The 27,650-nt window shown below is 53.9% G+C and overlaps 13 protein-coding genes across 13 annotated transcripts; 4 read left to right on the top strand and 9 right to left on the bottom strand.

The window, feature by feature from the left end:
• Positions 1 to 376: 376 nt before the first annotated feature.
• PG986_010712 (uncharacterized protein) lies at positions 377 to 1,913 on the bottom strand (the record flags this gene model as incomplete). The annotated part of the gene is made up of 2 exons (XM_066846934.1): positions 377 to 1,654; positions 1,710 to 1,913. 2 exons carry the CDS (start codon positions 1,911 to 1,913, stop codon positions 377 to 379), a joined length of 1,482 nt encoding a protein of 493 aa, XP_066696425.1.
• Positions 1,914 to 2,756: 843 nt separating this feature from the next.
• On the bottom strand, positions 2,757 to 4,018 carry PG986_010711 (uncharacterized protein; the record flags this gene model as incomplete). The annotated part of the gene is made up of 2 exons (XM_066846933.1): positions 2,757 to 3,455; positions 3,524 to 4,018. The coding sequence occupies 2 exons, from the start codon at positions 4,016 to 4,018 to the stop codon at positions 2,757 to 2,759; spliced, it is 1,194 nt and encodes a 397-aa protein (XP_066696424.1).
• Positions 4,019 to 4,810: 792 nt separating this feature from the next.
• PG986_010710 (uncharacterized protein) lies at positions 4,811 to 6,614 on the bottom strand (the record flags this gene model as incomplete). Its single annotated transcript, XM_066846932.1, has 4 exons — positions 4,811 to 5,107; positions 5,180 to 5,662; positions 5,743 to 6,115; positions 6,208 to 6,614. The coding sequence occupies 4 exons, from the start codon at positions 6,612 to 6,614 to the stop codon at positions 4,811 to 4,813; spliced, it is 1,560 nt and encodes a 519-aa protein (XP_066696423.1).
• Positions 6,615 to 6,782: 168 nt separating this feature from the next.
• Positions 6,783 to 7,028, bottom strand: PG986_010709 (uncharacterized protein; the record flags this gene model as incomplete). The annotated part of the gene is made up of 1 exon (XM_066846931.1): positions 6,783 to 7,028. The coding sequence occupies one exon, from the start codon at positions 7,026 to 7,028 to the stop codon at positions 6,783 to 6,785; it is 246 nt and encodes an 81-aa protein (XP_066696422.1).
• A 1,323-nt stretch (positions 7,029 to 8,351) lies between these two features.
• On the top strand, positions 8,352 to 9,715 carry PG986_010708 (allantoate permease of the major facilitator superfamily; the record flags this gene model as incomplete). Its single annotated transcript, XM_066846930.1, has 3 exons — positions 8,352 to 8,525; positions 8,615 to 8,717; positions 8,790 to 9,715. 3 exons carry the CDS (start codon positions 8,352 to 8,354, stop codon positions 9,713 to 9,715), a joined length of 1,203 nt encoding a protein of 400 aa, XP_066696421.1.
• Positions 9,716 to 9,877: 162 nt separating this feature from the next.
• Positions 9,878 to 10,975, bottom strand: PG986_010707 (uncharacterized protein; the record flags this gene model as incomplete). The annotated part of the gene is made up of 1 exon (XM_066846929.1): positions 9,878 to 10,975. One exon carries the CDS (start codon positions 10,973 to 10,975, stop codon positions 9,878 to 9,880), a length of 1,098 nt encoding a protein of 365 aa, XP_066696420.1.
• A 1,624-nt stretch (positions 10,976 to 12,599) lies between these two features.
• Positions 12,600 to 13,050, bottom strand: PG986_010706 (ring finger protein; the record flags this gene model as incomplete). The annotated part of the gene is made up of 3 exons (XM_066846928.1): positions 12,600 to 12,628; positions 12,672 to 12,685; positions 12,740 to 13,050. The coding sequence occupies 3 exons, from the start codon at positions 13,048 to 13,050 to the stop codon at positions 12,600 to 12,602; spliced, it is 354 nt and encodes a 117-aa protein (XP_066696419.1).
• Positions 13,051 to 13,758: 708 nt separating this feature from the next.
• On the top strand, positions 13,759 to 15,557 carry PG986_010705 (uncharacterized protein; the record flags this gene model as incomplete). The annotated part of the gene is made up of 4 exons (XM_066846927.1): positions 13,759 to 13,961; positions 14,204 to 14,367; positions 14,585 to 14,937; positions 15,096 to 15,557. 4 exons carry the CDS (start codon positions 13,759 to 13,761, stop codon positions 15,555 to 15,557), a joined length of 1,182 nt encoding a protein of 393 aa, XP_066696418.1.
• A 114-nt stretch (positions 15,558 to 15,671) lies between these two features.
• Positions 15,672 to 16,137, bottom strand: PG986_010704 (uncharacterized protein; the record flags this gene model as incomplete). Its single annotated transcript, XM_066846926.1, has 3 exons — positions 15,672 to 15,775; positions 15,848 to 16,021; positions 16,080 to 16,137. 3 exons carry the CDS (start codon positions 16,135 to 16,137, stop codon positions 15,672 to 15,674), a joined length of 336 nt encoding a protein of 111 aa, XP_066696417.1.
• Positions 16,138 to 16,614: 477 nt separating this feature from the next.
• On the top strand, positions 16,615 to 18,024 carry PG986_010703 (Zuotin; the record flags this gene model as incomplete). Its single annotated transcript, XM_066846925.1, has 3 exons — positions 16,615 to 16,908; positions 16,983 to 17,069; positions 17,119 to 18,024. The coding sequence occupies 3 exons, from the start codon at positions 16,615 to 16,617 to the stop codon at positions 18,022 to 18,024; spliced, it is 1,287 nt and encodes a 428-aa protein (XP_066696416.1).
• Positions 18,025 to 18,427: 403 nt separating this feature from the next.
• Positions 18,428 to 19,966, bottom strand: PG986_010702 (uncharacterized protein; the record flags this gene model as incomplete). Its single annotated transcript, XM_066846924.1, has 3 exons — positions 18,428 to 19,211; positions 19,279 to 19,602; positions 19,656 to 19,966. The coding sequence occupies 3 exons, from the start codon at positions 19,964 to 19,966 to the stop codon at positions 18,428 to 18,430; spliced, it is 1,419 nt and encodes a 472-aa protein (XP_066696415.1).
• A 612-nt stretch (positions 19,967 to 20,578) lies between these two features.
• On the bottom strand, positions 20,579 to 20,845 carry PG986_010701 (uncharacterized protein; the record flags this gene model as incomplete). The annotated part of the gene is made up of 1 exon (XM_066846923.1): positions 20,579 to 20,845. One exon carries the CDS (start codon positions 20,843 to 20,845, stop codon positions 20,579 to 20,581), a length of 267 nt encoding a protein of 88 aa, XP_066696414.1.
• Positions 20,846 to 23,273: 2,428 nt separating this feature from the next.
• PG986_010700 (uncharacterized protein) lies at positions 23,274 to 23,836 on the top strand (the record flags this gene model as incomplete). The annotated part of the gene is made up of 2 exons (XM_066846922.1): positions 23,274 to 23,427; positions 23,550 to 23,836. 2 exons carry the CDS (start codon positions 23,274 to 23,276, stop codon positions 23,834 to 23,836), a joined length of 441 nt encoding a protein of 146 aa, XP_066696413.1.
• Between the last annotated feature and the right edge of the window lie 3,814 nt (positions 23,837 to 27,650).

Below are 27,650 nucleotides of genomic sequence, written 5' to 3'. Positions count from 1 at the left end.
ACAGTAGGCTTGACCTGGGGAGAGCGTGACATCCACCTCTGGGTGAGCTTTACTCAGGGTGCTTGAGTATTACATATGGGTAGATAGGATACTAGGAAGGCGGGGAATTCATAGAATGTCATCAACCTTGGAAAGGACATCGGGATGCATGGCGACGACCGGATATATTGCTAGTGAATAAATACCAAGCAGCTGAGAAAATGTTGCTCTAGAATGCCTTGTTGAATAAAACTTTTCTATGAAGTCCCGGTCTGATATCTTTCAGTAAATGATTACCCTTCAGACTTTGGGAAATCGTGCCCCCCTTTATCAGCCGGCCAATCCATTAGTTGGTCAGTTAAATACCGGGTCGGGGCTCTCCACGCTATAGCCTGTTTTACTTGTCCCCGAGCATCTGTGGCACTAAGACTTCGTTGAGCTCCCAAATAATGGTCTGAAAGTGACTCGCGAAAGCCGCGCCCGTCCACCAGGTAGACCGGTGGCCTTGAAGCGCGTACAGCTTCTGGAAGAAACCGTCCCGGAGCTCGTCGGCCGAGACGCGGACATGCATCGGCCCGTGATCCGAGAGAGCCACCACCTCGATTTGCTCTGCCTCCTTTCCTGCGGAGGTACGGGGCAATATACCCTGCTCGATCAGCCGATCTAACGAAGACTGCAGCAGCTCCTTGGCATCGGCGTACTCAAAGTCCTTAGTGCCGATTACGAGCGACCGGAAGACTCGGCTCTCCAAGCCGCCCGCGGTATTATCCTGTAACTCGAACTTGTCCAAGAACGGCACCTGCGGCGTCTCGAGGTAGTTCGAAGGTGCGACTGCCGCGGGGAAGTTGTCCACGCTGGTGTTGCCGGCGGTCAGCGACGGATGCCTGACAAGCGTCGCCCACACGCGATGATAGTCAAACTTGGAGAATAAGCTCGTCTCCCGCGCATCGAGGCTGAAAGGCCGCATAGCTTCCTCTCCGACCGGGCGGATGGCCATGAGCAGCTTGGTGGCCTGGATCGTCGTTTCTTCGCCAGTCCTCTGGTTCTCGGTCGTCAAGACCACCCCAAAGCCGGCTGCCCGCGTCGAGCGCATGACCTTGGTCTCGTATAGGATAGCCTGCTCGCCAATCTCCCGGGCCATGGCGTCGTACACGTCCTGGTTCCGGTGCGACGCCGTGATGAAGCCTCCCTGCCGGCCCAACATCGACCGCGCCATCTGAGCCCCGAAGGTCTGCATGACCGTCAGCGTCAGCTCGTCCGCCTGTCGACCAATGCCGAAACCGGTAGCGGCGTAGATCTGCGGGACCGCGTCAGCAATGCCGTGCTTCTTGACGAAGTCCCCAAAGCGCATCAAGAGATCCTCGGGGATGGCGCCGCCGGTCGGAAAGTTCCAGTACCCCGGGATGATCATGTCCTCGTACTCTTCGCAGATGCTCAAGTACTTCTCCATCGCGGCCCTCGCGGCCGCGCTCGCGGGCGCCGCGTAGTCCGGGATGAGCGCCCCGGTGGTGAAGTCGGCGTACTTGGTGGGGGCGCGGACCCGGGCCGGCGGGGCGGTGGAGATGTTGAGGCGGTCGAAGAGCGCGGTGGCGCCGGCGTAGTCGATGAAGGAGAAGACGCCGAAGTCCATGGACTTGTCGGTGCCTGGGGGTGTGTAGCTGTCTACGTTGCCGCCCTAATTGTGGGAATGCATTAGATGTGGCGCGCCTTAGGAATGGAGGTCTAGGTACCAAGGTGCTATCCTGTTCGATCAGAACGACGCTCTTGCCCATATCCTTGAGCCGCAAAGCCGCGTGTGCACCGCCAGCGCCGCCGCCGACAATGACAACATCAGTTTTGATTGTCTTGCTGGAAGATGTCTCGGCGGAGGCGGCCGCGATGCTCGTCGGTATCACAGCCACGATTCCCAAGAATATTAACCAGGAGGGCGCCATCTTAACGCAGTGTTCGGGTATAAACCACATAAGGTCCGGGAACTCAGGCCTACAGAACAGCGGCAGACGGGACTGGCCTGAGATAAGAATGGACGTGACTACAGTTCAGAAACCAGAGACACGGGACTTCGGTCATATACCCTCCTCTGCGCCGGCTAGCGGCAGTAAAGGGACTGTGGTGTTAGCGCTATTGCATACCGCCAAGAACTCCCAATGGCATTATTTCTCTTTTGGGGTAGGAGGCAAGCCCAATGCATGTCAAGAACGGGTTGGAGTTCATGATTCGATACGGCGTATATGTATGTCAGCATATTTGACAATACGTCTCACCTTGCACAGCAGGATGCAGCTAAGTAATCTCCGGACTAGCTGCGTAACGGAGACGTCTAACCAAGCCCACACACCGGCCCGTTACCCGGTCTAGACCGCTCGCCGAGCCGTACCCAATGCAACGCTGACGAACTACAAATCCAGGCGAGGATCCAGTTGGGCGCTCCTGGAGCTGCACATGTGACGCTCACTCTAAGCGAGTCCATATGGCAAGATCGATATACCCATGAGGCCGACCTGCTGCCGCCGCAGCTACGTAAGAGCAAGGCTCGAGATGCGCAAACTCTTCCCTTTTTAAATAAGCGTCGAAAAAGCCCCGGCCTTGGCCAGATGCAAGGTGGTGGTACGGAAGACTTCCTGGGTATGGAAAACGTCACTCCATAATTGATACGGTGACCGAAGCACCGGCCAACAGAGATGGGTATAATAATAACTATTTACTCTAAGCTACAATTCTTGCTTCCGCCAACAACACACCACAGGTCACTGTTTACGACCTTTCCCGTCCCAACCTCAAGCCCCCTTCTCCTCCAAAACCGGCACCCCCTTCCCCCGAAACAGCTCCACCGTCGGCCGCGGCGAATCCCCCGCATAAAACACCTCCGTCATGTCGACGCCCCTCTGAATCAGCTTGGCCCCGCGCTCAAACATTTCCACCTCGTACCCGCGCACCGCGCGGTCGCGCGCCTCGTCGTCCACGAGCCAGCCGGCGTTCTGCTGCTCGGCCAGCTGGTCGGCCAGGTACAGCGCGTCCGTCATGGCGAAGTTGGCGCCCTCGCCGCTGGGCGGGCCCAGGTGCGCCGCGTCGCCCACGAGGGTGACGCCGGGGACGGGGTCCCACGCGACCGAGGCGGGCGGGATGTGGTAGAGGGGCCAGGGGCGGAAGTCGGTGGCGTGGCGGATGTAGGCGCGGAACTCGTCGGCCCAGTCGTCGCCGAAGAAGGCGTTGGAAAGACACATGGCCCGCATACCTTCGGTATCGGCGAAGTCGACTTGGCCGGCCGTCGCGAAGTCGGCGGGCACGCGCACGCCGAGGTACATGCGGTAGGACTCGTCGCCGAGGTTCTGGAGGGTGATCATCTGGTTGGGCCCGCCGATCAGCATCATGCCTTTGCCGACGCGGGATTGGACTTGGCTGTAGACGGAGTTGGTGGGGCTGATCCGGGACTCGATGATGTGGATACCGCAGTATTGCGGTTTGACGTCGTTGATCTGATAAGGGCAGGTAGAAAGGTCAGCGACGCATCGTAACAAAGGGGGGAATTGGATCGTCAACATACCAGCGATCGCACTTTACTCCACGCCCCATCCGCCCCCACCACGAGCCGGAACCCCGACGCCGTCGTCCCATCCGCAAACTCCAGCACCGGCTCCCCATCCTCCCCCCGGCCCACCCTCTTCAACCCCATCCCCCAGCGGATCTTCCCCTCCGGAATCGCGTCCAAATAAATCCTCCGGAGATCGCCCCGATCGATCTCGGGGAAATCGCTCCCCCGCTCGTGCTGGATGTACTGCGTGCCGTGCCGGTCCCAGAGCCGGAACGTCGAGGCGTCGTAGCGCGCGTACTTTGCGAACGCGGCCAGCAGCCCGCCTTCCACGATCGCGCGCTGGCCCGTGCTGGCGTGGATGTCGAGCGTGCCGCCGGTGCGGTCGAAGACGGCCGCGGAGGCGTCGCGCTCGTAGAGGACGTAGGTGATGCCCCGGCACTCGAGGAGGCGCGCGAGGGCGAGGCCGGAGGGGCCGGCGCCGATGATGGCGATGGATGGGGTGGCCATGGTTTTGGATGTGAGGTAAGTATAATGAGTGTTCGAAAAGGTAGTGGAATGGTAGTTTGCAAACGACACTCCTGGGGTTGTCTGCTACCTTGTAGAAATGGTATGATTGCTGCGTGCTGTAGGGTGGTTGTTATTCTTGTTCGAGTCATCCAACATCAATCGCCAAAGGGGGCTTGGCAGTGCCTTTATACTTGGTTCGCATCTCACAATATGACAAGCAAAAGGAGGTGTGATAAACGGACACATATTCCCAGGCGCGCGACTCGGCCGAGTCTCGGGTGCTGAACTAGCCCGTCTTACAACTTGTCATTCTCGGGCTTCAGCAAGTCCCGAGATTTCAGCTGCGGCCATCCATATTGCTTCAAGTGCCCACTGTAATACAGGCCAAGGTCCGGCTAGCTGAGCGCGAAAAGACCACTACAACACTACCAGTGAGAGCCGCCGCCGCTACGTGGCTGCCTAGTGGTTTAGGGCTGACGCCTTAAGGGACCGTGCCTGCTCTCATGGCTGGAAGTTCTCAGAACACCGAAGTATCCAAAAGTCCGGCTCGACGGTAACATGTGTCTTGTTCTATTTCTGTATTATGCGTATTCGTCTCTACATTTTTTAAACCATTGGCGAATATGTCTGGGAAATGGCAGCGGCCCTTTGACCATGAACCGGTCTCTCGCCAGGATTCACCAGCGCCGACCAATCCCATTGACAAGACCAACCAAACCGTGCATTCCGTCCCCGTGAAATCCTAGGGATTCTTGCATCTGATTGGGGCTGGTCCTAGCATCACCCGCTGCCTTAGCTGCCCACAAAAGCCGCCTCCGGGTGCCCCTCCGTCGCCGCCAGCTTCTGCGCAAACGACGAGCGCTTGCGCAGCGCCGCGCCCTTCCAGTAGATGGCCATGGCCGAGGCGACGAGGACGCAGCTGATGCCCGCGAGCGCCGTGTTGGCATACGGGAGGCCGTGGCGCGGGAACGTGTGCCGGAAGTGGTCGTAGAAGGGCATCGCGGCCCACGTCAGGATGCCGGCCAGCACGTCGCGGGCGAAGCCGTTGCCGCCGGTGGCGGAGGCGGAGTAGGGGCCGTACGCGGCGACCTGAAGGAGAGAAGCGTTAGCGCAACTGGTTCGGTGATTGCTAAAAGATAGTAATAGAAGAAGAGGACTTACCATGTAATCAATCGTGGCTTGGTAGATGGCGAAGTTGGCGATACCGATAATGGCCGAGCCGATAATGGGACCGATCCAATGAGACCCGGGAACCCCCATCCAAGCAAAGATGATCAGCCCAATCGGCAGACAAGGAGCGGTATACATGAGCCACCAAAGTCGAGCCTCGAACTTGGCGTAGTCGCTGTTGGGGTTGTTCAGCTCCCTGTTACGCTGGCGCTTAATGGCCGGGAAGAAGCTGAAGTAGGCGACCAGGTACCCCAGCCCTATGGCGACGAAGGTGAGGCCGATCTGCCACGAGTTGAAGTGCCAGACCTCGTACACGAGCCCGAAGGACTGGAAGCCCATGAAGATGAGGGCGTCGCTGAAGCCCGACAGCAGCGAGAGCACGGCCACGATGGGCTCGGTGATGAACATCTTGAAGGGCCGGAACCAGAGCGTCGTCATCTCGGCGGGCGCCAGGACCGCCTTCCACGACTTCTGCTCGTTGGGCCCGTATACGTTGGCCAGCGGCCCCCCTGCTTCCGCAGCATCTTGGCGTAGGCGGCGAGGCGGCAGGTGACGCGCGTCTCCTCGACGAGGAAGAAGTGCAGCAGCTGCACGGCGGCGCCCGCGATCAGCTGGAACCAGATGGTCCAGCGCCAGTGCATGTAGTACTCGACGAAGCCGCCGATGACGGGGCCGAATATGGAGCCGCCGACCGACGAGAGCACGACGAAGAGCACGGCGTACTGCTGGTCGTCGGCGCGGTACATGTCCGCGACGATGCCGAGGGTTACGCTGCCACCGGCGGAGAAGAGACCGCCCAGGCAGCGGAAGGCGAGCAGGGTCGCGAAGTTGGGCGCGAGGCCCGCGACGAGGCAGCAAAGATTGACGAGTCCGAGGGAGATCTGGAGGACGGGCCAGCGGCCGAGTTCTTCAGACCAGGGGGCCCAGCTGTAGAGTTTATGATGTGTCAGTCGCAGAGTGCTCCCTGACATGACCAGGGCGGATGTCATCCCCTTTCGAGGCAAGGAATAAGTACTTACAGCTCACATCCAAAACCGTACAAGACCAAGAACGCACCCGCGCCGGCGCGAGCTGTCTGTTCGGTAATGCCAAACTCATGTGCCATGCCCTTCTGGCCGTTGGCATAGAGCGACGTGTTGAAGTTCATCGAACATTGTACCAAAAAGACGACAATCAATATCCGCCACTTCTTCCATGTCTTAAATGCGTACGCCGAGGCTTGGGGATAGTCTGCTTCTTGAATGATGATGGGATGTTGGGGCGGCGTCGCCGACCCGGCCGAGGGCGTACTCAGCTCCTTCTCTTCCACCACGGCCCCGACGTCGGATCCGGTGACAACTTTTGTCGCCGCTGTTGTGATTCCTTGAGTGTCTTCATCCCGGCTTATTGCCGTCGTGATCCTGTTATCTTGGGCTTCTCGCGCCATGTTTGGGTTAGATGGTAGCGAAAGACTGAAAGATAAGGGATGTATGGTGTGAGTCAAAGATACGTAAACGAGCGGGAAGAGAGATAAGGGACAAAAGCCAAGTTTGGGAGATATGAATTCCCTGGGGAAATATGCCCAGTTTTGTAAGCGATTTCTGCCGGCCAAAAGTTAAGATACGAGCGCGCGGGTCAAGCAGATGGTGGCAATGGTCACGTAGACCATGGTAAGGGTCACGGAGGCGATGGAAACGCACTCGGGCACGTCAAATCCCTCAAGATATGGGGCTGTGATTGTGATGGAGCGCATAGAATGCAGCTCGGAAGTATAATCGACAGAGGGGATTTCCATCATGGACAGCTCATCAGGCAACCGGGACTGGAGAATGGTGGTCAGGACATGGAACTGCGCCAACATGTTTACGAAGCATAGTCATGGCAACTCTGATGTCGTTGTGAAGGGTAGTGTAGATAGTTGTCCGGGGTCTTAGGCCAGATGTCACTTTAAGCATCGACTTTTGGGATGGAAAGGGCAACTCGCATGGGACGAATTAAGCAGGGTAGAACTCAGAGCCGCATCCCTTGGCCTGTTACTGGGTTCGCAGTTTGCGCTGGTTTCCTTATGTAACCATGTGCCGCACCGACCCAACGGCAAAAGTGGCCAAATTGTGATGTGTGACTGGAGTGACCGGATGAAGTTAAAACATGATGACCAGGCATTGAAGATCTGGGGTCCCCAGGTAAACCCCAGAAACCCGAAAGTGTTTCGTGGTCAGCTGTCGTGAGCCGGATTCTCTTAACATATTATAATAAGCTTGTTAGTTTCGAGCTCGTTTTCGAAAGAAGAATGATTTCCAGTAGAATGTTTCTTGTTTTATCAAATACATATGAGGACTTGAGGCCGCGCTTACCAACCATCCGACTGTTCTGCAGAGCGGCAGGATAAGGGATATCGATAACGATAAGCAACGCCCTGCCAACTTGGATTCCATTGAGGCGAGGTGGTTCGTTCCGTTCATCCGGCCATGAGGTTTGAATGGTGTTCACAGTTAGATTTTTTATTTATTTTTCCGGCACCGGTAATTTGCTCCCACTTCGAATTCCATTCGGCATCTGTTAGTTTTAGGGGTTCGGGAGAGCAGCCGACACACACCTGCATGCGCATGTCACTGCTGCCAAAACCGCACTGCCCCTGTTATAAACCAACATTCAAGGCCAGCGAGACGTCTTGCCCATTCATGTTGTGGCCTCCAAAGGATAGACTCAGCCTAATATCTTGTAAGATGGCATATTTGGATATACAGTTGGTTGGAAGAGCACCACTCCGGCCGCAATGCAGTCCCAATTCCGCTTGAGTAGAAGTAGATGAGTGTGGCATTCGGGCCCGGCGACACCCGCGGCGCCGGGTATCTCGCAACAACTCTGCATTGCGTAATTGCGGATCGCCATGGCGCGAGTCGCATTCTCAGCTTCACATATCTCGCAGAGCCGGGTTCATGGCGCTTAAGAAGACCTCTGCACATTATCTTGGGTTAATGATGTGATCCCCGAGGTTGGCTTCCATTGGGCAATAACGGGGAGAATTGCATGGTAGGGAATCCCTTATCCCTCGCGACCATGTCCCTGAACCCAGTTGTATATAAGAGCCACTCCTGCCCGCTCACTGGGTGTATGCCGAGATGACAGGATCGTCTCGGTCAACTGTCTGGCCTACACCTCTTTTGCCGCAATTGCGCTGACCATGGGATCCGAGAAAGAGGCTCGTGTTACGAGCCCGGAGGAAAAGGGCAAGACAGTCACTGAAAAGTACGCCGATGTCACCCTCCGTCTCCTTGAGGACCATGGCGATCAGTTCGGCCACTTGACACCAGAGGCCGAGCAGAAGCTGCGAAGGAAACTTTACCTGCGCCTCATGGTATTGTTGTCTGCAATCAACATAACGCTATTCGTGCGATGAACCCCCTATTCCGAAACAACAAACTTGGTACTGACCTTGAGAAACAGGTCGACAAGTCCACCCTTGGCTATGCCTCCATTCTCGGGCTGTTCAAAGAGACAGGGGTCACTCCAGCCCAATATAACAACTCGAACACGATGTTCTACGTGGGTAAGCAAAACCGGCTCATTGCCCAGAAGGATTCACGGGAGTAAAGTACTCGGTAAGCTGACACGGCGACAGGCTACCTCGCGTTCCAATGGCCCGGCCACTATCTAATGCAACGCCTCCCCTTCGGCAAATTCTTCAGCTTCGTCATCTCCTCCTGGGCCGCCATCATCTTCCTCCACTGCGTCGCCGTCCGCTACTCGGGCCTCATCGTGATGCGCCTCGCCCTCGGCGCCGCCGAGGCCGTCATCGTGCCCTCCATGGAGATCACCATTGGCATGTTCTTCAACCGGCACGAGCAGTCCTTCCTGCAGCCCGTGCTGTGGATCACCTGCCAGGCCGCGCCCATCGTCACGGGCTTCATTTCCTATGGGTTGCTGTGGACGACGGGCCACGTACTGCCCTGGAAGCTGCTGCATATCGTCACGGGCGGTATCACGCTGTTGCTCGCCGTCTGGGTCTGGGTCGATTACCCGGCGAACCCGGCCGAGGCCCGCTGGCTCACGCTCGAGGAGAATTTCCACGTCATTCGCCGCGTGCACGCATCGCCGCAGAGTTCAATTGAGCAGAAGCGCTTCAAGAAGGCGCAGTTCATCGAAACCCTGAAAGACCCCGTCTCCTGGCTCTTCACCCTCCAGTCCTTCACGCTCATGTACTCGAACAACCTCAGCTACGGCCAGAAGAACCCCATCACCACCTCGATCGGCATCGACCCGCTCGGCTCGACGCTCGTCGCGTGCTGCGTCGTCGCGACGTTCCTGCTGCGGCGGCACCCGCGCCACCTCGCGCTGCACGGGATGGTCTGGTGCGTGCCCGCCGTCGAGGGCGGGCTCGGCATGGTGGCCATCGACTGGGCGAACAAGCTCGCGCTGCTGGCGTGCCTGATCCTCGCGGCCAGCGTGTGCGGCATCACGTACATCATCGCGCTGGGCTGGACGACGGCGACGGCGGCCGGGTACACCAAGAAGCTGACGCGCAACGTCATGTTCATGATGGGGTAGAGCGTGGGGAACCTGGTGTCGCCGCAGATCTGGGTCCCGTCGCAGGGGCCGCGGTTCTACGGCGCGTGGGCTTCGATGATCGTCGTTAGTTGGGTCGGGACGCCGGCTATCCTATGGCTCATTCGGTTTATCCTGGCGCGGAGGCGGGAGTGGATCGCGGGTCTAAGCGATGATGAGCGGGATGGCGGGTTTGTGGAGCAGGTGGATGAGTCGGGGCAGATGGTCAGGGTCAAGGTCGATATTGCGGTTTTGGATTTGACGGACTTGGAGAACAAATTCTTCATCTACCCCCTCTAGATAAATATGCAGTTTACACTCGGCAAGGTCCAGGACCGAGGGGAAGAGCCGCTGCGTGGCCTCCGTTATCACACCGGCAATCAGTTCATGATTCTTATCCCGGAGGATCACGATATCCTGCCCAGCTATCACTTCACACAGCTCGGCTGCCTCGACGTCGAGCAGGTAGTCGTTATGCTTGTTTCCTCCCTTGTTCGTTCCCATGTCGTAAATATTGGCGGCCTTCTTGAACCAGGAGCTGAATGTCTCGTTGGATTTGGCTTCATCGACGTTAAAATTTCCCAGGAGCTGTTTTCTCTTCGCCGGGTCGTTTCGTGTCTGGAACATCTGGCCTTGAATTGTCGTTTTCAACAATGACCATGTATTCTTTTCGTTCTTCTTGAAACTACCATTTTTGGTAAGGAACCGTCGCTGCTTTCCGGGCTCATCTTCATCCTTACACAGTAGTCTTGCCATGGCGTCCAACGTCTTATCCCTATCAAGTGTTTCCAGTCGAGCCCGAGAGTTAGCCTGGTCCCCTATGACTTTGGCCATGTCCGTGTCGCTATAGCCTTTCGGTTTGATGTTCTTGGCATCTAGCATGGGGTAGGTGCGTCGGTGCACCTTAAACCCATTAAGGAAAAAATTCTCTATAATCACTTCATAGCGATCTTGGTGCAGCTCGTAATTGTCAGTCATGTATGCGGGCGAAAAGACGTCGGCCTTGAGCGATGGCCCAAGGGTGTCGAGTAAGCTCTTGACTGCGGGGTGTTGATATTCCACGTTCAAATCTGACATGTCCTCCACGGTGACAGCAGTGTCATCTAAGTGGCTCACATTTAAAGCCCTGTCGTAAAGTGGCCCTTGGAAGGGTTCTTCCACGTTCGTGACAGGGTTCAGCCGCGATCCTTGAGCGACAATGTGGCGGCCATTGGTTAGTCTGGCGCTCAAGATGGCACCGCCGATGGCTTTCGTGGTAACCATTTTTGTAAGAATGGAAGAGATGAGGGTGTTGGTGAACGATGAAACTGCGTTGTGTGTTTATAGGGCTGGGACTTTGAGATGAGACCTAGCAGAAAATTCGGGTGGTGCCTTACTATAGGGTTGCAACATTTAGATGAGAATTGACGGAAGAATTTTCATCTCAGGTGCGAAGCTTGGAATGAGATGGAGCAGGGTTTTAAACATGTCATAACCAGCTAGGTGACTTAAATCAGTACTGCTGCTGCAAGCCCGAACAATCGGTCCTAGAAGCATTTCCTACCTGCTACCTGCTAAACTAATCTATAAAATCTCACCTCAACTTCACCCTTGACTCACATAGTCTTGATTTTATAGGCACACTTATAGTTACCAATATTATATCAGGTGTATAAGCAAGTGACCATCTTTAAAACCTCTGACTAGGTACACCAACCCACTGAGATTGCCTCGACATTCATACCATAGACGCCGTATACATTATCGACTTAAATTATCAGGTAGTGCTACCGTACATGATTCTTTCAAAACACACGGTAACAGTTAAGTTATCACTACGAATTCGAATGGCAACGTGACACTATCTGGCGATGGTACCGTATGTTACAAAGATACATACACAATTATTGTGTTTGTATTTATTCAAGCACGAAAACAAGCACAACTTATGGCTTGCATATGCATCGTACCACAAAGACTAGACACATGAAACCAAAAGGAGGATCAAGTTCGATTTTAGGTACGTTACTTGAGCTAATAGATGCGCAATGGAACAGCTTTGCCTGTCTACTGGAGTTGGATGTTTGGCAAACCGCGATAGTATGGCAACTTCAACCCTTTCAAGATGCCAGCCTGGTATCATTAATTGCGGGCGGCGTATTCCTAACGCAATCAGCGAAGCAACGTCTCAAGTGCCTTTTGGTCCCAGTAATTCACCATACATTAATAGTCACAATTAAGTCAAATTACGAGAACTATATCCCAGCACTCGCAACGTGTCGTAAGAAGAAGACTGGATTCGACTTCTTTCTGGCGGACGATTCTCGCTACGACTCTGCCCGAGGGCTATATCGGACGCAGTTGGATACGTTCACGCCAATCCAAAATCAATCTTACCTACTCCATGTTTTCTTTTCTTTTTTTTGTATCAAACTGTATCACTCGCGGGGCTTGGTTATCAAATTATACATTCATAGATATGCTCTGGATCGGAAAGATCGCCAACCACCTTGATGTCCTACCGGAGGCCCTCTTCTCTCGATATGCGTTGGGTTTGCTCGGGTTTGAGCCACTTTCCTCTGCTGAACTGCGCTGGTATGAGTCGAAAAGCAAAAGAACACACGCACACACACACAAAAAGAAAGTACCATTCCCACAGTCCCCTTTTATTTTCGTGCCGTAAGTAGAGTACGGTAAATAGTTTATTGGACCATTTCAAGGCCATCCTAAGGCCTAATGGATGATCTCCCTAAGCCTGTATCCCACTAGTAACATGTGCTTCCGCTGCAAACAGTTTCCGTGGAAGTGTTCGCCCCAAGTTCAGACAATCGGTTGCTACACCCCCATAAAAACTCCTTTTGGCATGAGGTACCTGTGACCAGGAAAGTCAAGTTAGCAAGGCTTTGGACTATTGAGTCTCACAGATATCTGGATGTACTGGATAACAACAAAATGTGCAACATATGCCTTCTGTACTCACATTTCATCACGTCACTGAAAAGCAGTTAGCAAATGTAAACCTCGCAGAATATCAAGTGGAAAACGTACCAGCCCCCGTCCTTCTCTATTCTCGCCTTGCACTCGGGATTCGGGCACTTCTGAGTCGTTGCTCGGATGGTCCTGGCGCTGTCGAATTCTTGCTTCAGTCGAACGACAAAACGACATGGCGGCAATGTGGTGAACCAGCAAGACTTTGGCTGCTGCTTGTTTTTGGATCCCACGATCGTATGGTTGTTGGTTGCGCACGAGCGTCCCTGGGGCGCGGCGGCTTGCTCTTTCTCGCTTTCAGGAGCTGTGGGTTGTCGTTCTGCGGTGCGAAACAGCTCGCGAATATTGCGAAACATATCAGAGGGGAACATGACGCTCACTGAATTGTGTGTACACGAGAATATGGTAATGAATAAAGAGGGATACCAGTTTCAAGGTGCGAATTTCATTTTTGCTAAGTAATAGGCTGGCTCAGTGGTGTTGGATCTTTTTAGATAACTTTCTCAATCTCCGCTAGGCCGGAGGCTATCATGAAGCTTCAAGTAGGTTCGCGGAACTGTAAAGGGACGTTAGTTCGGTTACGGGACTTTGCAAGGCACTGGACACAGTGGTTCCCATTAGAGTTAACATAACTTGGGAAGTGCCATTTTCACCTTGAGCAAGGATGAAAGTAGCCTGGTGGCAATGCATTCTGTCAGATGTGCTTGCTTGTCATCACATCTAGGAAATTAGGGGAAGTTTCATACGAATGCAAGAAACTTGACTCGGCAATGACATTAAATGTTACTTTCCGCCGCGAATATGCCCACTGATGGTGGGAATCAAAGAAAACTACTTTGGCACCTTTGCACCGCGTTCAAACTGCATTAGTGAGCTTGCTTAATCTATTACGCATGGCAGAGACGAGCAACTTTGACAAGCCTGTATAAGACCTGATTCTTTGAAATAAGATCAGCTTGATGCAGCTGCCAGCCGATCGGCTACGGAAAGTGATAGCCTCAAGATTGGATGATCTATGCCATTATACGCGGAACCGGTAGTGGCATACGCACGTCGCATCCAACTAACCGTTCCCCATCATGGATAGTGATGCAGAGAAGGGGGGTTTATCATTGTCCGCCACGACGCCGTCGAAGGCAGTAGGCAAAAGGACGTACGCCAAACCATTCCAGTTCGATGATCACCGAGACACCATCTCGTACTTATACGCGCGCGATGGATTGGCCCTGACGCTGAAGGAGACGATGCTGGTCATGGAGAAGCGATACAACTTCTTCGCAACGTGCGTATTTCAAAACAAAAGACCGTAATTGTGGTGGATCACGTCAGCTGATGAGCAGTGACTGTAGGCCGCGGATGTACAAGGCGCAATTGGCCAGTTGGGGGCTGCACAAGAACAGTGTGCCCCAACTGCCCTCATCCAATATCTCGACACGCAGTAAAAACACATTTCTCACATGAACAAGCAGCGAAGAGGGACGTTGGGTCGCAACAGATGCAGGTGGGGACTCGAACCCCGCCTAGGCATCGCGCCGCGGACGGGAAAGTCCCCTTGAGCGAAGACTGGGTTCGTGATCTGCTGCGGCGCGTATCACTGGAACGGACCGCGCGCGGCCGTACAGCACCGCCGTTGGCTTCTTTGCAGCTGCCCGATATCTTGCGGGTGCCGGAGCATTACATGCGCTACCGTAAGCTCCCCCAAAGAGTAACTTCGCCATCAAATACGCTTTTCTGCTCAAGCCTATGCCAAACTGCCATGGAACGCGACGATGATGAAACTCTCAGACCAAATGCGCTAACGGGATGTCGCAGTGCGTGAGCTGGTCGAGCTCTGTTGGGAGAAGAGGGTCGTTCCGGCTGGACGTTGACCATCCAATGAGCCCATGAATGAATGGTTTGGTCTAGTGATACTGGCATGCCGGCTGCTGGAGTACGGTCGGGTACGTCAGGATTTCCAGGTCGTCAACTTATGTTTCGACCGGTTCGCCGACATCATACTACGGCGCTATCACCCCGCCGCCTGGGCGTACGGGTATATCGCCGGCTTCCTCTTGGGCTTTCAGTCGATGGAACTCGGTCGCTCTTACGCACGCTACGTCCAGAGGCTGGACGCCATTTCGGATCATCCGCAGCCTAAGGGGCCCGCCGCGCTCTGCCTATTGACGCCGACGTTTGAGCCTGGCGGAAAAGGGGCAAGCTTCTCGGACATTTCGCTGCTCTGCGGTAGACCCTTGTGCGAGGTCCACCTGGCCGAGCTGGTACGACAATAAAGAGGCACCCCGGGCGAGTGCGACATAGTTCCGACCAAGGACATCCCGTATTTCGGAGGCATACGAGACGCTCATCTGGGGATCGGGGTGCTGCGCAAGAAGATACTACGGACGAGGAGCCAAGCCCCCACGGCGCTGCCACAGAGGACGATGATGATGATGCCCTGGGTCAGGAAATCCGCGACCGCGGCTGCCGTGCTTGGGTCTGCATCCCGAGCGGCAGTTACGACGAGGCTGAGAGCGTGCTGGACGGCGTTTCGGAAGCGGAGCTGGCGCTTGGTTATTCGGATCACCCAGAATACGTCATCTCCTACTACGACTCGCGCGCCCTGTCGGCACTGAGTGGCGAAAGACAAACCTCGGCACAGGTGGTGGAAGCGGCGACGGCGCTGATCGATCTGTTAAAGGGGCGTTACGGGCTCGCTGACCATCGTACCATCGATGCCTACGCTGACCTGGAGGCATACCTTCATGGGAAAGGCTGCGAGGACCAGGCTGAAGAGGTACGGCAGGACATATATCTAGCGCTAGACGCGGTTGAAGAGAAGATGAATGCGGCGCATCGGTCCTCGAGGCGAGGGTACTACCCTCCCCGCGTTGGTGTATGAAAGAGTCGTGATCGGGTTGATGGTACACTTTATGGGTATCGTGGCATATTTACAGGGACATTTCTTATCTTATTTTTACAGTATTGTGAGTTCGATTTTCCGCTTCGCTGCCGCTTAATTGCTGCAGGTCTTGCCTGGAGTGACCTTGACCGTCTTACCTCCAGCTACCTTCACCGTGTCGTTGTCGCCTCGTTCGACGTGCTCATGTATCCGCAGCTCTAGAAGGTCTCGCGTTAGCAATCTACCAATTCACCCATCCTGCACAGCATCAATGCGTAACAATAACATACTGTAGGTGTCGCCTTCTCTCTTTCCTTGTACCACGTTCTGCTTCAGGATGGTTGCGACGTCTTCGGCATGTCGGATCTCTTCGGCGAACTTGGGGTCTGATGGTTTCAAGTCGGCGTGCTGGCGGAAGCCCAGGCGGATCTGGTTGTGCGCGGCCTCCAAAATGGGTTGATCGCCTGTGCATCTAAAGGTCAGACTTGGTCGCATCTTGTACATGATTTGGAGGGAGCTTGCCTTGGAAGGCGATCCTCGCCGACCGCCAGAGGTTTCTGTACGCTGCGATTGCGGCCATTGTGAAGTAGAATGTCGGCGAAGAAACTTGTGCCTTTGCGAGTCTGCTGAATATATGCACTCGACAGTAGAATTGTATGAGAGGTACTAGTCTACAGGCAATAGGATATCAAGAATGTTTCGACTGCAGCAATCCTACCTCGTTCCGACATGCGACTCGATGCGACAGCGGGTGCTGGAAAAGGTGTGTGTGGCTTACGCACCCTACCACTGTGGCTGGTACAGATCTCGCAGCCCAGAAACCTCTGGGTCCATTCCTCGCTAGCGCTCTAGTGCACTGATAGCGCCCCACCAACCTGGTCAACGAGAGGTGCTCGGTGCTGGGGCCGATTAAAAAAAAAAATACAGGCGAGGAAAGAAAAAGTCTGGCAGCCCCACGCCAATTGACTTACGCTATCTTTTGTCGTAGCCCGCTGTTGCACTCTTTTTCGACCAGTCTGACAACAACAGCCAGCATCACCACAGGACAATATCAAAAATGGCGTCCACTACCAAGGTCGAGAGGCCTCTTCCCACTCTGCCCGAGGGCTGGTCCGCCGAGAAGGACTTCAGGCCCGTCGGCAAGACCACCGGCTCGACCCAGCGCACCATTGAGCCCGTCGGCCCTCACTTCCTGGCCCATGCCCGCCGTGCCCGCCACAAGCGCACCTTCTCCGAGGATGACCGCATCCAGGCCCAGGAGAAGGCCAAGAACATCGAGCAGAACGACGACAGCGATGTCAGCGAGCCGGAGGACCCTATGATGCTCCAGCGTGAGGCCAAGGACTGGAAGGTACGTTTGCTGTTGCTATACCTACACTTTCCTCTCCCTCGCACAACTTTGATACTGACCCACTATGCCTCTAGTCCCAAGATCACTACCAGGTCCTGGGTCTGTCCAAGTACCGATACAAGGCCACCGAGGACCAGATCAAGCGTGCCCACCGCAAGAAGGTCCTGAAGCACCACCCCGATAAGAAGGCCGCCTCCCGGCCGCACCGAGGACGACAACTTCTTCAAGTGCATCCAGAAGGCCACCGAGGTCCTGCTCGACCCCGTCAAGCGCCGCCAGTTCGATTCCGTCGACGAGAAGGCCGACGTCGAGCCCCCGACCAAGAAGGAGGCCCAGAAGAACTACCTCAAGGCCTGGGGCAAGGTCTTCAAGGCCGAGGCCCGCTTCAGCAAGAACCCCAACGTCCCCATGCTGGGCGGCGACGACGCTACCAAGCCCGAGGTCGACGAGTTCTACAACTTCTGGTACAACTTTGACAGCTGGAGGTCCTTCGAGTACCTCGACGAGGACGTGCCCGACGACAACGAGAACCGCGGCCAGAAGCGTCATATGGAGCGCAAGAACGCCAACGCCCGCAGCAAGAAGAAGGCCGACGACAACGCCCGCCTCCGCAAGCTGCTGGACGAGTGCGCCGCCGGCGACGAGCGCATCAAGCGCTTCCGCAAGGAGGCCAACGCCGCCAAGAACAAGAAGAAGGCCGACAAGGAGGCCGCCGAGCTCAAGGCCAAGGAGGACGCCCGCCTGGAGAAGGAGGCCAAGGAGAAGGCGGCCAAGGAGGCTGAGGAGAAGGCCAAGACGGACCGCGAGGCCAACAAGAAGGCCAAGGAGGCCGCCAAGAACGCCGTCAAGAAGAACAAGCGAGTGCTCAAGGGTTCCGTCAAGGACGCCAACTACTTCGCCTCGGGCGGCGAGGCCAGCGCCGATCAGGTCAACACGGTCCTCAACGACGTCGAGATTGTGCAGAGCAAGGTCGACCCCGAGGAGATTGCGGCGCTGGCCGGCAAGCTCAACGGCCTCAAGGTCGCCGACGAGATCAAGAACGTCTGGACCGAGGAGGTCAAGCGCCTGGTCGAAGCCGGCAAGCTCAAGGACGGCGAGATCAAGTCGATGGTCTAAAGATATCTACCTTATGGATGGAATTGATGATATACATGTAACAACGAACGAACGTTTATGAAAACACCGGGGCGCTTTAGAAAGTCGCTCAGGGCGTTAGAGCGGCCGGGTAGACTTTGGGGGTTCCGCAATGTAGACACGATAGATCATGATGTATCCAGCCATGTTGGGACGGCTTTTAAACTGACTGTGCTCTCTCTGACGTGTTAATTGCATCCTTTCATGATAAATATTCTGTATCCACCATTGTCCCTCAAACCTATCGTGGTCTCGAATCTGTGCTTCCTCGAGATGCCGCGGTGCGCTCGCTCGTGTCAGAGTGGACAGGCCATCTAAACGGAAATATAGTCGTTAGCAAATAATCGTTAACAAACATTCTGGGTGATAGATGTACGTCTTTCATCTAGCACAATGTCACTACGACTTTGTCCAACTCCGCAAGCTCCTCCCATTTGTCTTCCAAAACAAACCCGCACCCTTTTCGATACGCCACGCCCTGCTCCCACTCGATCCAGAGTACATGGTAACAGTCTTGCTTCGTCTTCTTGTCCTCCTCCCCCCGCTCCATCCATGGAATTCCTCCGTTAGCTTCGCGGTCATGCTCAGCAGCTTCCTGGCTCGTTCTTTCTTCTTCTTCTTCTTCCTCCTCCGTCAGGAATGCATCGTCTTCGGGGAGATTAGAGCCAGTGCTCTCATCTTCTTCCCGTATATAATGCGAAAACATGGCGAACCATCCTTTCGCTACAGCTAGCAGTTCCAATCGAGCTCCATGCTCTAGGGTCCGGCTCTCGCCCTTATAGTGAATCCCCCGCAGGCCGCCAACTGTGTTTCCATTGCGATCATAGAGCAGGTGAATATAATCTCCAGGGAAAACGTTCTTATTCGGGCCGCGATATAAATATGCTCGAATGGTCACAGATTGGAGATACTGGAAGTTGCTGTGTGCGCCTGATTCGTCGCCGCCGTCGCTTGTCGAATCCGACTCTCTGACAGGCATAGGGTACCATTGATAATCACCAAGATGGCCATACTGGGTGACATGGACATACGCATACCTCGGTAGCTCTCTTGGCATAGAAGACGGCTTAGCTCGCAATTCGAGGCTATCACCGTCGGCTCCCCATTCTGGCGGGGGATTAAACTCTATACGTTCCCACCCCTTCGGCGTTTGTTGTGGCGTAGCTGCCCTGTGTTCATGCCACGTAGAGTCGGTGAGCCGCTTTGTGGTCAAACCGGGGCTCAGAAAGGGCATACCATTTTGTAACAGCCTGGGTAAAGCCCACATCCATCGATGGGACTTGTTTATACTCCAGGTCGGCCGGAAATATGGTCTCGCCGTCCCAACCCATCCAGGACCAGCTGGGAAGTCGGTTTTGCGCTGGGTCTCCAGTACAGTACTGTGAAACCCGCCTCCTGCGCAGGCCAGGTACAGAGTACCAGCAAAGTGAAATATCGAAGAAAGGCTCGGGGTGCCCAAAGACGAGGCATGACGGGAAAATCGAGCTCAAATGCGTGTGAAGACTAGAGAATGCATTGAAAACATCGTCGTCAAAGCCCAATGCCTTCTGGTTGAAACGCCTGACAAACATCACACATCCCATGGAGACTTGGGGTAATTACGCATTAGTAACCCGCGAGGAACGTATGAGTCCGGCGCGCCTCTGGCTGAGTGCCGGTCGGCTTCTGCGTGGTACAATTGGTGCTCGTGCCACTCTGCGCAGTTGCAAAGCCATTCGACCCGCCCGTTCGTGAAAGTGAGGCGTCTTCTAGCAAAGACTTGTTCCTGGAATGTCCACATTCTCTCGTCGAAGTCGAACATGCTAGCTTTTGGGTATTCGAAATCGGGTTTCATCATAACGTCACTTTCGTCCGCAGCTAGAGGCACGACAAATTGCGTAGTAGACCTTGGTGAAGAAAGTTCCCCGAAGACCGCGGAGACCATGCTCTGCGTCCCGGCCGTCCTTTGCTATTATGGTAAAGACTGAGGTGGCGTATATATGATGCATGTTTTTCAGCTGGTGGTCAAAAGCGACGGCATCGTCCTGGATGATACAAAGGCTATCGACCCATAGCCAGGTCTCTCCTAGAGCTTTGGTAAATTCGATAGCGTCGTGTATGGTCGTTGGTATTTGAGAGGCGATGTAACCATCCCGCAGCGCCCCGACTCTTTGGACGTCGTCGGCATTAGATCGCGTGGTCCGGAAATTCCCGGTTCGGCCCCATGCATAGAGAGGGTGACGAAACGAGGACCGTCTTTGGGACATGGAACCTCGCAGCCATCCACAACATTGATTAGCCACTGAGGGTAGACTAGCCTCGCGCTTGCAATGATAGATTTGTCGCATTGATCACCGTGATCCCGAAGTCATCGAGACCTCCAATCCTTTACGAGATCCAAGTCGACCCAATGCCGGTCCAGAATGCGGGCCGTCCCCGGGTGGTTGGGTGGTGTGTTAGGTCGAAAGACCAATTCGAAATATTTCGTTGTGCTCCAGGCGGAGGTGTTTTGTGTCACGAAAGACAATCCAAAGAAGGCGCCTCGCTGATATTCCCACTAGTGAAGAGTAAGGCTTCTACTCTCGTAACGAGGACCTGTACTGTACAGATACTGGATGTCACGGATCCAATCTGCGTGCCCGCATTCACGTGCGAGGATATCCCCAGCCTTGCCGAGTTCAATGGCACACTTCTCGTCGAAGGAAGTCCTGAAGATTTGCAGAATCTTGAGGCATATGTCGCAAGCAGTGATGGACGATGCAGAGATATCCGTAGTAGCATCATCGGCATCAGCTGCCGTTATTGATTGATTTGCAGAGCTCATGTCGAGGCCAGTTGGCACCTCAAAGATTGCAGGGAGCTGATTTGAAGGTGGATATCAGAGACTTCAGGAACAACGTGAGAAGGAAGAATTTAGTAGTGTCAGAGAGTGGAGGGCACTGGCCAGATGCGGAGGAAGGTGCTATCGTCCTATCTGGGGTGTGCAGAGGCTGAACCGGTATGACGACCGCAAGGGGTGATTGGCCGAGCATCCATCACCACCAGGTAAGGTAGCATTGTCTTACTCGGGTGAATAGGGCACAGCCAACTCCAGCACTAACCCATATACGACAACATGACTAGTTTACTGTTACAGGGTGTCGAAGACGCTAGCTCGGCCGTACGGCATTCGTTAGCCAAACCCGTTTTGGCAGAGAGCCCTTCTAGTGCCGAAGTACTCACCGTCTGCGGCACTCTTGCAACTGGATCGGGGATGCAGCAGGTCTGTATCCAAATCTTGATGTGGTTAAGGATTTCGATCATCCGGTTTCGACTATCCCCTTGATGGCGACAGTGCTGTCTCATCATGTCATATTGTTTACTGATTAGGGAATAATTAGCAAGATTATAGCGTATTGGTTATTCAAGTGGAATATAATGCTTATCCTACTAAATATAAAGTGTAATTGATAACTAAGCCTATTGGTTATTCCATGGCGGAAAGCACCTACCTTTAATCCCAAGGGCAGCGTTGTCGCGATCAATGGGATATCTACAGATAATTTGGTACAACATATAGAAGAGTAAGTGTGTATCCCGGCGCGACTGGAAGACAGCTGAGCAAAGTTTATACCTTTGGCTTTACCCGATGCCAGCGTGTAAACTGTGTTTGATTCCTCTCATTCCTATTTCTGAGAAATTTAATGCCTGATAAGTTGACAACGTTCTGCTGGCCTGCGCTGGTATGAGTCGAAAAAAAAAGACAGCGATACCATCTTTTATTTCTGCTACCTATTTATCTTTACTACACATTGCTTTGTGGAACGTCCGGCGACCGGAAGACTTCGAGCGCCTCAAAGCGGTCATGACGCGGAGGGCCATGGTATTACACGACAAACCGTCCGCATGGCTCTCGAGCAGCATCCGGCTGCAACGCCCCGAACTGCTGCGGCACCACCTCCGGCAGGGCGCGCGGCAGGAGCAGTGGGATGGCTGGTGTAACTGCTGGTATCAGCGTTTGTGGCGGGGCACGCCCCCGACTACGATCTGACCTCGGCTCTGGATAGGGGCTGATGGTTCTTCCAGATAATATGGACTCATGGTATTTCGGGTGGACGGTAGTTACATTACCATTGGAGTTTCTGGTACTGTGAAACCAGGCTGGGTGCTTTCTGGTGCTGCTGGAGGGGTCCGAAGGAGCTACCCCTGTTAAGAGCTTGATACCGGCAGGTTCCTTTCTTCAGAGCTACAACTACCTACCTCGGGAGTTGAGGAGAGGCGTTGATGGGGGCTGCATGAACATCTCGTATGGCGTTTGATGAATCGTGACACAGCGGCGAGCTTTACTCAGCCCTGTGATATCGTTGGATTAGTCTACAGTACTGTAACGTAACACAGACACCTTACCAGCCATCATGCATGGCTGCTTTGTATTACTTACAATGTCTGGACAGTAATGCATGTGCCCGAATTGGTCGCTAGAAGAGACCAATTGCAGCCCCTGAAGATCAATCAGTAATGTGTTATGTAGATATTTCACCCCCAAGAACTCGTATTTACGCGCGTCTCTGCATTGGGGGACAAGTTAACCACATCATCGTCGAGGTCCTGTATGCAGCGCATTGCGCAGTGATAGGACTTCGAGTTGGTATCATCCGCATACATGGTATGATTAATATTGCTTATAATATGTATGTCCCGTGCAACCTCCTGGTGGATGGTTGGGGCTTATGCGGCTTTGATAGGCTGCAGCATATGCAAAGGGACGGCCGATACGATTGCCGAGACATCAATGTGCAGTTAGAAAGTCTTGCCAGCAAGACTGGTAGATGCTCGATCAAAGGATGAGCTATGAACATATCGGATTTGGGCCCCTCTTCGCCGGCAGTAGACTATACAGGGCGCCCAATCATGGCCTGCAGTCGCATGTACACATATGCTGAGCACAATTAGGACCCTGCATTACGAGGACATATCTCCAGCGAATCGCAAGCCAGCGTTGGGCGAAAAAGCAGTTTCAGCTGACTCCCCGTGGGGGCGAGATTTGGGGTGAGCTGCACTGCGCCCCCTTTTTTGCTTACAGCGCAGCGCTTACGTGCGAGAGGCAGCCGAGGCACACCCGCGCAGTCCAGTCACCTGTTACTTAAAGATGGAGGGGGAATGGTCACAGTCAGCCCAGTCCCATCCATCCTGCCTATCCATTGTTTTTCTGCTCCACGTTTATCGTATTGAGATACGAAAGAAGGAATTCGTCTCCCACGTTTCACGACATCATGGCTGCAACTACCGATCTGCCTATCGACACATCAGAATCAGAGAAGGAGGCATTGTCTCTGCTGGAGCCGTTCTTCAAGTCATGGCGTGATTCTGACCCCGAGGCCATGGTTGGCTGTATAGCTGACGGCAAGGTGGATTACATTGATTACTGTATGTTTTGATATGATGTTGCTTCTTCCGAGGCCTTGCCAACACGTATTTCCAAGCCGGTCCTTCCTTGGCGAGGAATATGTTCTCACACGCGAACTATTGAACTGACGTGATCGTACTAGTGTCGAGCCCCGATAAGCTGGAGAGCAAAGAGGCCATCAGGCAATTTCTGACGCAATTCTTCCAGATGGCATCAGATTTTACCTATACGACGGTCGCCGCTTACGGGGATAGGTGCCAGCTCACTCTCGAGGCCGTCATTAGCTTCAAGCTCCAGGCGGAGCTGCCCGGCTTCCCCCTGAAGAAGGGGGACACGGCCACGCTGCCCGGAGTTACCATCATCAAGCTTAACGAGGAGGGGTTGGTTGTCTTCAAGCACGACTACTTCCTCTTGTCGCACGATCAATGAGTCAGGGTTCTGACATGAGGGTACGGCGATCATGCGATTGTTGAACGATAGATGGGCGCAGGCTCGTAAGCTCGCAGCATCAAATAAGGGGGATTTATGGGTATGACACCTCTTGCAGGCGTCGGAACTGTATTTCTAGTCAGTAAATAAGATTCTACTCTACGGTAACATACCAGATTTCGACAGTGAAATTCTAGACTCCTGCTACTAGAAAAGGGGGGGTGAGTGGAGGCAACAGATACCGATAGCAACCCCACGTTGCAGAGTCACTAGAATCGTAACGTTGAGCTTCCAAGTTGGATATTCTCACACATAACTGCACGAAGGGCTAGAAACTGCCAATGAGACCCAAAACGCGCTGTGGCCGCATATATGTTTCATTGTAGTGTCGTGATATCGTAAATTCCGAATACCCTTAAGGATCCGTTTGGCCGGCATTCCTATTCTAACCTACCCGAGGACAATCACATGATTTGGTATTTACAACATCATGGTAAATCGCTGTGAAACATGTCGACTTGATTTATCTACGTAACACCTGCTTGATGTCGTTTCATGGTGTCTTTCAGTAAGGGGTTGACAAGATAAAATTTGGGTCCCATTCTTGAAGGAGTTTCTCCGTGGTTTCTTCCTCTATCGGTTCCGTTCCGGGGTGTTGTTGCTTCACTAATTCCTGGGAAGATATTCTGTGCAGGCCGTAGGGTAGGAACATCTATTTTTGGCATTCCGTCGATCAGCGTCCGGGTAGGGTCATATTCATCCACAGTAGCGGGAGACCCATTACTCCGGTCCCCTTAACCGAGATGCATCGTACGGATCAAAGAGGTCTAGATTCTCTGATGCTGAAGCGTCACACGAAAGATGTAGAATAAACCAGGTCAGGCCTGAAGCGCGGTACAACGGGGGAATTTCCCGTCTGGTCTCTCCGGTTGGCGTGCCTGCAACAGCTCTGTAAAGGTAGCAGCACATATATACTTGGCGCACGATAATTTGTCCGTTATATGGATCAGACCGGGGCTGGTTCGTCCCAACTGCTGTTAGGCTGCATCCTCGCATGCACTTACTCAGCAGCAGCGGGCAAGAGTGATTGGTCCGCTCGCTTACTCGCCTACTTTACACACTTCATGATTAGTCCTACTCTCTCTTGTGGTGGTGGAGGATGATGGGACTTTTGTCTGATGATTCGAGTCTTACGTAGGTCCCCCCCAGCCGACAACGGGAGGATGAGGCTGTGTATGCCGGGTATTATTTCCCCCTCAGCAAAGCGAGTTCGGCAAGGTCCTCTACTACAATCCACGCAGTACTGTACTGACTGCGTGAGGGCTGGCTCGCGGTGTTCTAGGCTATGCCTAGATTAGGCAGTCGGGACATTTTACATTAGAATTGTCCCCCCCATCTTATACAGACCCAGCCGACTGTGCCGAAAGCAAGTTTCCGCCGCGGAGTATCTCTTCAACGTTACGTCGGGAGCCGTTCCGGTGTAATGCACTTCCATTCTGCCCGAGTAGGTAAAGAGATCATGTCCGTGAACGAACTGGGTGCAACAGGCGGGCGTTAGTTATATAAAGTAATTGCCCCCTCGTCCAACATCCGCTATACGAAAGGCCATCCGGGACAAACACGGCGTTACCGACAGTCTGGTAAGACAAACACGCATTGCATTTGACGAGCAACATGTTTCAAACCCGCAGGTCTGTCTAGGGCAGAACGTGACCACGGCACGGCTCTCTGCCAGAACCACTCGGATTTGTTACGCGATGCGTGGCACGTAAGTGGTATATTTAGCGCTGACGAGGCGGAGGGGGCCCTTTTCAATGATGCATGTACCTGTACCAATGTGGACGACATCTTGCAGGGTGCGTGGGGCCATCTCACCGGATAGATTCCTAGGTAAGCAACGTGTAAGCAGGGTCCAGCCTCCTCGGATACGGATCCCATCGAGCAGGCAGAGTGAGAAAAAGAGACGAGAAGAGCAGTTGAGTGAATAAGCAATCCAACGCCAAGGTGCCTTCAAGAAGAAAAGATACAGCCCAGAAGCTGTCTGTTTCCGGCCTGTTACATGCCCAAGCCAAGAAGATGGCACTCCGCCTGGCTTCGGGGACGTCGGATGTGGTTGAGGGCTCGCGGGGGCGGGGGGGGATCGTGAGTATAACAAACTGGCCGGGCTTCTAACTGCCCCGTAGAGCGAGCCCTATGTGGTGGTGGGGATTAAACATGTAACCTCATTGGACGTTGCTTCTACTTATAGCGACACGGCATGATGCAGTGTCTTTTGTTAGGCGCGTTCGGCCTTTTGGCAGTAGCGGGTGAGGTAAGATGTTGTGCTCCCACTTTTGCGCAGCAGAGACGGGTTGGTCGACGAGCCGAGGTCGGGCTGGGTGGCACAAAAGGCTAGTGAGTGGGATGGTAATACAGGCAGAATACTCGCACGGAAAGTGCAGTTTAATTGGGTGTTGCGGCTCGCGAGTCTTGAGAATATTACTCGCATCAGCGTATAGTCAATCTCATTTCATGATGTAGGCAGGTTCTAGTCAGCAATGTGGCGAATGCGAAATATCATGTTTTGTTTTGTTGGTGGCTTCGAGATTTCTTATCGGATCAGATAATACAAGTCAGCCTTTTGCTCCTCCACGATGGAGAACGTAGTAAGGCAGAAGGGGCTCTGGACATCCAACCTACATGCACTTCTGTGTATATGACGCCGTGATTTGTGTGGCAGCAGCCTCTGCCAACCGGAGGGATTCAGTGTCGATCATTCAACGGGGAGCGACAATCCCACGGCCCAGCCCGCGGCGACCGATTAGCTACCCACCATCTTTTCCCGTTGACGATCAGGTACTTGCCCATGGGGTCACTAATTGGCTGCGGCTTTCAGACAATGAAGCACCTGCTGCCATAATATATCTCGAGTCAATTACTCCGGCGGAAGATATCAGAAACACCGTTGAAGGACTCGCCGGTTAAATCCTCTCACTTTCCTTACTGGTGTCCGCATGTCGTTGGATTGATGGAATTGGTGAACGAGTTGCAAACAAATCAGCCCATTTCGTGGAAAGATGGCCAGAGTAATGGCCACGCGTAGCCAGGATTAGTACCTGGTTTACTGGTGCTAGGCTGCTACTTTAGGCTGCTAGGGTACTCCACCCCCACCGCCTCTCCCCACTAACCTAAGGACTTACTTCTATTGCTTCTAGCCTGGCTCTAGCCTGGACCGTAGCAACTAAAAGCCATCCAAGTGCTCACCTCACCGAAGGGCTCGCCAGAGCCTCTGGGCAGGTCTAGTCGGCGACATTCTATCCATTGCCTGATTCCTTTCAACCTGCCACTTCTGAATTCCATCATTGTCGTAATCAAACGAATGCGACCATGCATACAGAAAAGGACCAGCCTTGGCAAGAAGGAAGACAGGCACACACTGCCCGGCAAGGCCGCCGCTTATTGGCACAAGCTCCTACCCTCCACACGATGTGACTGTCTGCATGCCATAACGGCTAGGTATCACAATTTCCTTGCCTCATGACGACGAGGAGATCTCATCTGGCGCCACTGGGGTACAGGAAGCAAAACACGTTGCTTTCGGTCGCCAAGAAAGATAACGCTGGACTGCCCAAATAGGACCTCCCAACATGGCAGTGTTCTAGGATTACAATCCTTCAAGCACTTGCTTGCAGTGGGCAGGTCGCCTCTTCATCCGCCAACCGCCATCCTCTAGGAGCAACAAGCCTGCCGTTTTGGAGATCAAGAACGCCATTATGGGAGATTCTGAGCAACCTGAAGCCGTTTGAGTCACTGGTCACAGCATCCTGTCCCCATT

This window comes from Apiospora aurea (assembly GCF_038362705.1).
Source record: "Apiospora aurea strain CBS 24483 chromosome Unknown utg000007l_segment0_segment0, whole genome shotgun sequence".
Lineage (NCBI taxonomy): Eukaryota > Fungi > Ascomycota > Sordariomycetes > Amphisphaeriales > Apiosporaceae > Apiospora > Apiospora aurea.
This window is presented reverse-complemented; position numbering and strand designations above follow the sequence as displayed.